General features: G+C 52.5%; 1 protein-coding gene across 1 annotated transcript; it reads left to right on the forward strand.

The window, feature by feature from the left end:
- The first annotated feature begins 779 nt into the window (after nucleotides 1-779).
- Nucleotides 780-9,597, forward strand: LOC135812066 (arf-GAP with SH3 domain, ANK repeat and PH domain-containing protein 1-like). The gene is made up of 2 exons (XM_065325395.1): nucleotides 780-3,482; nucleotides 7,833-9,597. The coding sequence occupies exons 1-2, from the start codon at nucleotides 1,323-1,325 to the stop codon at nucleotides 8,331-8,333; spliced, it is 2,661 nt and encodes an 886-aa protein (XP_065181467.1). The 5' UTR covers nucleotides 780-1,322; the 3' UTR covers nucleotides 8,334-9,597.
- Nucleotides 9,598-9,918: the final 321 nt, after the last annotated feature.

Genomic DNA, 9,918 nt, shown 5'->3' on the forward strand with positions numbered 1-9,918 from the left:
CGATCCTGCCTGATGAATGGTGATGGAACTAGTTCCACTGCCCGTCGTCAAGTGACGACGGGCAGTGGACGGAATCCACTGCCCGTCGTCACTTGACGACGGGCAGTGGACAGAATCCACTGCCCGTCGTCACTTGACGACGGGCAGTGGACAAAATCCACTCATGAGTCTACCATTTCAATGACAAGCTTCTGTGGTCTGAAAGTACATGCAAAAGTCATGTACTGTAGTCCGTGTACGGTTGTCGAAGTCACTCTCACTCAGCTCACCAGAGTCACAGCAGTCATACAGGACTCGAGTCGAGTCACAGAATGGTTCATGTAAACTCAAACGTCAAAGATTGTATTGTGAGTGATCTCCTTGGGCTTGGGTGCACACGGGAAACACGTTCCAGTCACTCATACTCGGTCAGTACCGCTGCTCATCCAGCCCTTGCCGCTATCGCGGCGCGGGCTGGATTCCGCGGTACTGCCCTCATACTCGTGCAGGAACCTGTACTTCCTACTCCTGACAGCCTCCATGATCCACGGCTCCAGCCAGGCTTTTCATGTCAGTGCGGGCAGTCTGTTTCAAGTGTTGGCGCATGTAGATCTACATGACTGTACAATGTATGTAAACTACAAAGACTTAGTCATGTAGTGCAGGTCTGTAAAAGACAGTCATGTGCGGTCAGATCATGTACTGTACAGATATCTGCTGTCGGTTGATGGGCCCAACTCCCCAAGCTGGCATGCACGTCGCGTCGGGGTACGGCTGGGCGCTGGGCACATGCACAGCAGCAAAAAAAAAGTGGCCATTGCTTCAGCCACGAAAGCAGCAGGAAAGCAACTAAACTTTTCCAGGCCGAGATTGGCGAAATTTGTTCAGCCCAAGCACCACTCGCAGAACGGCCACACTAGCTTGGTTTGTACCTTTAGCGACCAGCGGTGGGGACGAGCGAGAAAATCAGCTCGCTAAGAATTAGATTGTCGAGTCGCGCCTGAATTTGGAGATGCCGTAATTTGTATTCAGGGCGTCGAACATCTGTGCCCCCAGCGTGGAAAACAGTCAGCCATTGACATTGACCACTCCGAGAGGGAGCTTGGATATCTCCTGGCTGCACGCGCATCGGTCAGTCGTTGCCTGGCGCACACAAGTCTCGACTGTCCCTGCACACTGGTGCGCTTACATATACTATAGGGTAGAGGTGCCCTTTCTCCTCAGCCTCGCCCTCGCTCGTCATTCAGCGCCCGCTGCCTGTGCGGGAAAGAATCGCGGGATCTGGGACCCAATTGAGCAGAGCAGTGACGGACGCGGCACGGAGAGAGAGAGAGAAACCAGTCATGGCGATTTCGTTCGGCAGCTCGCTCTCCGCGTCGGAGCGCGAGCGCATGACCGTCTCGGCGTTTCTCAAGGACACGCAGGAGGACGTGAACTCACCGTCGACGTCCACGTATCAGCTGCGCATGGAGACGCTGCGCAGGGAAATCCTGAAAATCGACGAGGGCTTGGATAATGACAAGCGACAGCTGAAGAAGCTGGTGTCCGGCATGCAGAAGATGGTGCACTGTGGCGAAGAGTACATAAAGACCCAGAACGCGTTCTCCGACTCCATGGAGAAGCTGGGCACAAACTTCATGCCCACGCAGCCGAAGATCGGCACGGCGTTCCTCAAGTTCGCCGTCATCGTCAAGGACATGACGGAGACGCAGGAGAACCAGCTGAAGAACATGAACAAGATCGTGCTGTTCCCGCTGGAGTCGCTCCTGAAGAACGACATGAGCGGCAACCTGAAGAAGCCGTTCGACAAGGCCTATGCCGAGCACGAGCGTGCGCGAGCGCGGGTCGAGCGCGAGAAGCGTCGTCAGGCGGAGGCGGCGGGACTGCAGCGTACAGAGTTCAAACCGGAGGACACGGCGCAGGAACTGGAGAAGGAACGGCGCGGCTTTCAGCTTGCGACGTGCGAGTACTTTCTCAAGGTGAACGAGATCGGCCTGAAGAAGACGTCGGACTTTGCGCAGCACCTGGTCGAGTACTATCACTCGCAGTGCAGCAACGTCAAGGACAGCCAGCAGAAGCTGTCGGGCGTGTCGCAGTGGGTGGCGGACCTGTCGACGGACGTCTCGGAGATCCGCAAGAATCGCTACGAGGAGGAACGCAACGACCTGATGGACATGAAGCGCACGGTGCAGTCGCTCCTCTCGCCCAACGACGTGAAGCGAGACAAGCAGCGCGCCATCAACCCGGGCATGCGGCAGTTCGGCGACAAGCGCGAGCGCGAGCGCCAGCACGGCCTGAGCAAAAGCGGACCGCTGCAGAAGCGCTCAGACGGCATCCGCAAGGCGTGGCAGAAGCGCTACTGCACCATCGCCGACGGCATCTTCTCCATAGCGCACTCGCCGCGCGAGCCGCCCACCGTCACCCTCCCGCTGCTCACCTGTCAGTGCAAGGACGAGCTGGACATGGCCAAGAAGCCGTGCTTTGCGCTGCACTCTCAGAACCGCAAGTACATCTTCCAGGCGGACGACGAGCAGGAGAAGGAGGAGTGGATGGGCGTGCTGAACAACACCCTCGAGCACCTGTTCAACAGCCACCTGGCGCCCACGAACGACGGCGAGGAGTCGTCGGTGGTCAAGTCGATGAACGAGCTGACGCAGCGCATCGTGGAGGTGATCCGCTGCCTGCCAGGCAACCACCAGTGCTGCGACTGCAGCGCGCCCGACCCGCCCTGGATCTCCACCAACCTGGGCATCCTGGTCTGCATCGAGTGCTCGGGCGTGCACCGCGAACTCGGCGTGCAGTTCTCTCGCGTCAGGTCCCTGGTCCTGGACAACCTGTGCACGGCGGAGCTGCTGGTGGCGCATCGCATGGGCAACTACGCGTTCAACGAGGTGACGGAGGAGAATCTCACCGTGCCCAAGCTGAGCAGCAACGCCAGCATGGTGGAGCGCAAGGACTTCATTCGTGCCAAGTACGTCGAGCACAAGTGGGTGCGCCCGAGCGGCCGCAGCGCCACCGAGATGCTGTCGGACCTGTCCAACGCCATCCACTGCGGCGACCTGGAGGCCGTGCTGCACATCCAGCAAGAGGGCTTCGACTTCTCCAACGTCCTGCAGGACACGGAGCACGACGGCAACGCGCTGCACCTGCACCTGGAGGCGGAGGAAGAGCACTCGCTGCACGTCTTCGACTTCCTGATCAACAACGGCGCGGCGGTGAACCGACCCGATGCTCACGGCACCACGCCGCTTCATCTGGCCGTCGAACGCGACCTGCCGCAGGCCATCAAGCTGCTGCTTCGCGCCGAGTCCGACGCCACCATCGAGAACCGTCACGACAAGACACCGCTGCAGCTGGCGCAGGAGCTGGACCGCACGGAATGCGCCGAGCTCCTCAGTCTCTACGCCAAGAAGAAGAAGGCGCCGCGCTTCAATCAGATCAAGATGGAGTGGGGTGTGCTGGGCGACCAGAACGAGAAGATCTACGAGGATCTGAGCAGTCTGGTGAGTCACTTGGTTTTACATTGATCTGCTGCTGTACGGGGCTAGAAAATTGTGAGAGTCCATGGCTGCTGTGTATCTGCGTTTGCCATTCTACAAATAAAAATTCACGGTTCCCGCGAGGCGAGGCTGGAGGCCGAGTTTTTCCTCATCTGTAGGAGCGCCATCGCCCTCTATACAGGACCAAGGCTACTCCATTCTACAAGCTATCGGGTCATTTGAGTGCTGTATTTTCCGGTGTGTAAGCCGCGCTTTAAACACTCGTCATTCACCACAAAAAAAGTCAGTGTGGTTGATACTACCATGGTCAAATGCATGATATACAGGGTGGATGCCTGCATTTTGTGACAAAAAAATCTGGATGCAGTGTATTCTCCAGTGCGGCTTACACTCCGGAAAATACGGTATACATGTAATTGTCTGGGTGGTGCTCACATTCAACTTACTGCCCAGCGACGCTGCGATACTTCAGGGGCAGAACCGATCCAGTTTCGTGTTGCCATGGCCGGACGAATTCTTTGTCCACGTCATTGGTTGCATTGCCTGAGCCTGCACTTCAGCGTCCGTCGCCGTCTGTGCTTGCCATTGTTTAGCCATAGCGAGCACTACAGCATCAACTTAGTCTGATGGTCATGGAGCAGCATCATTAATGGCATGAGATCAGCCGTAGGACTGAACGGAGAAGGAAAAGCAAAGCAAGGAGCAAAGGAATGATAGAAAATGTCTGCCGGTGGAGGATACCGTAGAATCCCGCGGATAAGCTCATGGGCTTATCTGTTTCACAGAGACATTTTGGTGGGCTTGTACGAGGACATGTGCTTATACGCGGGCATGGGCTTATACCCCGACACCAAGTTGTGCTATTGAAAAGTGAGAAGTACATTGCTGAAAACCACTGTGCAAACAAAAACAACCACGAAAAAAGAACTAATGTGCATGTACTACGTACATGGTGTGGCCAAGAGTCCGTAATTTATGGACTCTCGGTATGACCGAAGCCCATGGGCTTGGACGATGAAGCGTTGTGATGTTCGAACAATCCCTGGGCTTATGCGCGGGCATGGACTTATCCGCGGGTGGGCATATCCGCGGGATCAGTCTACGGCAGGTCAGGCTGGGGAAGTACAGTCGACCTACCCTTATAACGATAACCTCTATAACGATATTACCCTTATAACGATATTTTTCTGCCAAACCAAATCACTTCATTGACTTGTGTATACAATGCCTTACCTCTATAACAATATTGCTATAACGATATTACCCCTATAAGGATATAAAATGGGCTGACCAATCGACGTTTCCCATTTTATAACAATATCTAGCAAGGAATATGTAGAGCCCACTATCCAGGTAGGGCAAGCTTTACTTGATAAGTTGCTGGGAAATGACGAAATGCAATAGGGGCACCAGTGGGCACCTTGCTGTGTACATAATGTGCATGTGCGTCAGTTATTTATGCTATGGAGAGTGTAAAAAATGAATAAAACCCATGTATTATGACGTATGTGTATGAAGTGAACCAGTTACCCCTATAACAATATTACCCGTATAACAATATTTCTTGGTCTGACGCAAATATCGTTATAAGGGTAGGTCGACTGTACTTCAGAAGTAGAACAAAATGATTCAATATCTATGTACATGTAGCAACTCCTGATGATGCTGGCTCCTGGCCAAAAATTTGGTTGAGAATATTATAGAATTCGCAGCAAGGAGACCCTTGCTTTGGTCACCATAAATGTTATGACACCATAAATCTTATGGTATTCCGTATTTATGTATGAACTGGGAACTGGCCAATTATGGTATGTGTATTGGTGGATATAATAATAAATATTCGCTGGATCCGCGTCCGCATCGCTTGAATGTTCAGAGACATACAAGCTAGCCTTCGCATCCACAGGCCACCACCATGCCTGCACACGTTAGTGGCGCATCGGTGGAAGGAAGTAAAGAACAGCTTCAGGAAGACAGCTGTTGGAAGATTCCGGGGAGTACCTTTTGGACAGGTGCGTGATGCTGAAGATAGATGACAGGTGGTTGAAATTTGTACATGATTGTTGCCATTGCCTAAGATCTCTCCACATCTCCGCTGCAGTTTCCAAGTGATTGTGCACATCAAAAGATGTATGTAGCTGACAGAAGAAAGGGCAACATGTGGCCACCTTGCCTCCCCAACAGAAGCCTGACATTGCCACGCCGTGGATGCTACGGCACTCCCAATTTTGCATCTCTAAATCCAAGTGCATGAGGGAACACAGCCAATTACAAAAAAATCAACAAAATAAAAATATTGAAATAAAATGTATAGAAAACGGTTGCATGGTTGACCACCGATGCCTTTGTGGGTTGGAAAAGTCGAGTTCAAGGAATTTGTAGGAATCCGTGGTTGGAATATCACTTGATGCTCAATTTGAATTGCGTTCCAGTTTGCTGTGTGATTGTGATTTTTTAATTTTTTTTATCCTGAATGATTTTCTTCTAGCGTCCGAAGTGTGCCATAATCTGACCAGGCCTTTAGAACCCGGTCCATCTCTCTCTCTCTCTCTCTCTCTCTCTCTCTCTCTCTCTCTCTCTCTCTCTCTCTCTCTCTCTCTCTCTCTCTCTCTCTCTCTCTCTCTCTCTCTCTCTCTCTCTCTCTCTCTCTCTCCTCTCTCTCTCTCTCTCTCTCTCTCTCTCTCTCCCTCCCTCCCTCCCTCCCTCCCTCCCTCTCTCTCTCTCTCTCTCTCTCTCTCTCTCTCTCTCTCTCTCTCTCTCTCTCTCTCTCTCTCTCTCTCTCTCTCTCTCTATCTATCTACACAATGGAAGCGGTCCTCACCAAGAAAACACAATCCGTTGCTACTCCGAGTAGCAACGGATTGTGTTTTCTTGGTGAGGACCGCTTCCATTGTGTACTAGCTCCAGTGCACCCCCAGCGCTGTTGAGCCCTCTTTGCGGTGGACGGGACCACTTCCCCCTGTATCTATCTATCTCTCTCTCTCTCTCTCTCTCTCTCTCTCTCTCTCTCTCTCTCTCTCTCTCTCTCTCTCTCTCTCTCTCTCTCTCTCTCGCTCTCTCTCTCTCTCTCTCTCTCTCTCTCTCTCTCTCTCTCTCTCTCTCTCTCTCTCTCTCTCTCTCTCTCTCTTTCTCTCGCTCTCTCTCGCTCTCTCTCGCTCTCTCTCGCTCTCTCTCGCTCTCTCGCTCTCTCTCGCTCTCTCTCGCTCTCTCTCGCTCTCTCTCTCGCTCTCTCGCTCTCTCTCTCTCTCTCTCTCTCTCTCTCTCTCTCTCTCTCTCTCTCTCTCTCTCTCTCTCTCTCTCTCTCTCTCTCCTCTCTCTCTCTCAGAGTGGAGAGCGCTTGCTCGAGCGTTGAACCGGGTTCTTAATCCACCATACCCAGTTCGCAAGGCTGAGCGGGTTGTGAGCAGGCTTTCATTTCATCTTTTCTTATTATTTCTTATTATTTTCTGCTTTTCATCTCATTACAAAAATTCTGCGCTTTTTCTCCATCTGCGCATAAAATCTAGACTGACAACCTGCTTGTTAAATCATGCACCTGCTTTCAGGCGTAAAAACCCTGTTGTAGAGGTCTCAGTCCTCATTTGTTAGACTTACCTGTCTTTATAAATGTAACTTACTCTCTCGCTCTCTCGCTCTCTCTCTCTCTCTCTCTCTCTCTCTCTCTCTCTCTCTCTCTCTCTCTCTCTCTCGCTCTCTCTCGCTCTCTCTCCTCTCTCGCTCTCTCGCTCTCTCTCTCTCTCTCTCTCTCTCTCTCTCTCTCTCTCTCTCTCTCTCTCTCTCTCTCAGAGTGGAGAGCGCTTGCTCGAGCGTTGAACCGGGTTCTTAATCCACCATACCCAGTTCGCAAGGCTGGGCGGGGTTGTGAGCAGGCTTTCATTTCATCTTTTCTTATTATTTCTTATTATTTCTGCTTTTCATCTCATTACAAAAATTCTGCGCTTTTTCTCCATCTGCGCATAAAATCTAGACTGACAACCTGCTTGTTAAATCATGCACCTGCTTTCAGGCGTAAAAACCCTGTTGTAGAGGTCTCAGTCCTCATTTGTTAGACTTACCTGTCTTTATAAATGTAACTTACTCTCTCGCTCTCTCGCTCTCTCTCTCTCTCTCTCTCTCTCTCTCTCTCTCTCTCTCTCTCTCTCTCTCTCTCTCTCTCTCTCTCTCCTCTCCTCTCCTCTCTCCTCTCTCCTCTGGAAACAAGATTACCAGGCATGTTAAAAGAAGCTGGGAGCTTGCAGCACCAAACTCTTTGTGCATGTGGGTATGTGCATTTGTATGTGCACGCGTGTGCATGCATATGTGTGTGTGTGTGTATGTATGTGTGGTTGTGTGTACTTGCGCGTCTGTTTTCAGATCGAGTCTGAAGTTGGCCTGTTGAGGGGCAACCGCCGTCTCACCACATCAACCCACACAGCGACGACGAGCAGCAGCAGCGGCGGTAGTGCCAGCACCAATAGCAGCATCAGTGGCGGTGGCGGTGCTGGTCGCAAGCCTTTGCCCGAACTGCCCGCGGGTGATGAAGGCAGCTCTGCTCCACCGCCGCTGTCCTTCTCCAACCAAGCAGTCAGCACGCCCACCTCAAGGCCACCGCTCCCTCTACCCCCGGGTGCCGACCCACCACCGACAACGACTGCCGCACCTGCTCAAGAGTTGCCGTTACCGACGGGCGCTCTTCACCGCGTCGAGGCGCTATTCGACTGCGACGCCGATCAGGAGGACGAGCTGTCGTTCATGGAGAACGAACATATCATTGTGACGGACGAGACCGACAACGACTGGTGGTTTGGCTACATCGAGACCAATCCGGACCGCTACGGCGTATTTCCCGTTCTCTACGTGAAGGTGTTGACGTAACGTCAGTAGTACCTTGCTGGTGTCTCAGTTGCACTCTCACCTGTACGTACGCCCGTGCCTTCACCCTGCTAGGTTTGCTACCCGATGTGTCGTGTCTTTCTCGTGTGGATCTGTGTTCTGGTGGTGAGTGCCGGTGTGTAGTGTGCGTGTGTTTGTGTTTGTTTGTCTGTCTGTCTCTGCCTGCCTGTCCACGCTCTCTCTCTCTCTCTCTCTCTCTCTCTCTCTCTCTCTCTCTCTCTCTCTCTCTCTCTCTCTCTCTCTCCCTCGCTCTCTCAGTCTATCTCTTTATCTTTCTCTCTCTCTTCCCCTTCTTCTTCTTCAACCCGGTCTGCTCTGTAATGTGACAGCCATATGTTGGTGACTGTCATGAAACAACTGGCTTGGTAACAAACACACCAAGGCCTGACCCAGTTGCCAGACTCTTCTGTTGATATTCCTTTCCAAACATGTTAGTAGCTACCACCACCTATCCTATCAGCTATGCTGGCAGGCATAGTGTGTTGCCAACTGCCCTTGCTTTGCTCTGTTCTCACTGCTAACCGTTCCAATCTCTTCGTTTCGTCTGTCACCAGCCAGTCATGCCCGTCGCCGCCTGTCTTTGATGTCATGCCGACGGAGTTTATTTCCCCTTATGGCACATTCCTTTAGCTCCTTTCGATTCCCACGCTATTAGGAGATTCCGCTTGTCCCGTGCTCGGTGTGATTTTTGTAATTTCCAACGTTGGCGCCCTTTTCTTTGATAAGTTAGCTGTCTCCTTGTAAGTTGAGCAAGGGAATCTCCCTAGCTCGTAGCCTAGGGGAGCGACCATGGCTCCCTGCCCATATTATATTTATCCTGGAGGCCTGGCGGCAGCGGGCGGTTACTCGGGGTAACGATAGTCTCCGCCTGCACGGCCGCGCAACACGGCCTGCGTGCATGCCGCCATCCCAACTCCCGCACACCGACACCACCGCCTTCCGAACCTGGTCTCGCTCCCCCCCCCCCCCCCGCCCCCCTCCCCTAGCATCGCCATGCCTGATCTTTCATCACGTTGACATCGTGCACACCTTCATTCCGCTGCCGACACCGACCACACACCGTCGTGCAGAACCGAGCCCAGAGAATTCTATTTTCCACTTTGGTCATAATTACGTTTGTACATATGTTCACCATCAAGCATAGGCTGATATTCCTTATTGCGAGATTTACGCTATCATTTTTTTGTAATTTTTGTAATTTCCTCCTTTCACGGAAATGTTGAGCTTTACCCGATCCGCTTCGTGTTCTCCTCGTGTAAATCGTGCGGTGGTGCTTTTAGCCCTTGAACCGCGGGCCGATGAGCGTATGCATGTGGCGTGTGAGTCTGCCACCGTGTGTTTGTGTGTGTGTGTGTGTGTGTGTGTGTGTGTGTGTGTGTGTGTGCGCGCGCGTGTGTGTGTGTGTGTTTGTGTGTGTGCAGGCGCGTAGCCTGCATGGGGCACGTGCCCCCCCCCCCCCCTATAAAAACTTCGACCTAGATTCAACATGCACATAATGACCTTAAATGACATGCACTATATACCTTGGTATGTGACTAACCATCCTATACATATGCGGCCGTGTACC

This window comes from Sycon ciliatum, chromosome 3 (genome assembly GCF_964019385.1).
Source record: "Sycon ciliatum chromosome 3, ocSycCili1.1, whole genome shotgun sequence".
NCBI classification, from domain to species: domain Eukaryota; kingdom Metazoa; phylum Porifera; class Calcarea; order Leucosolenida; family Sycettidae; genus Sycon; species Sycon ciliatum.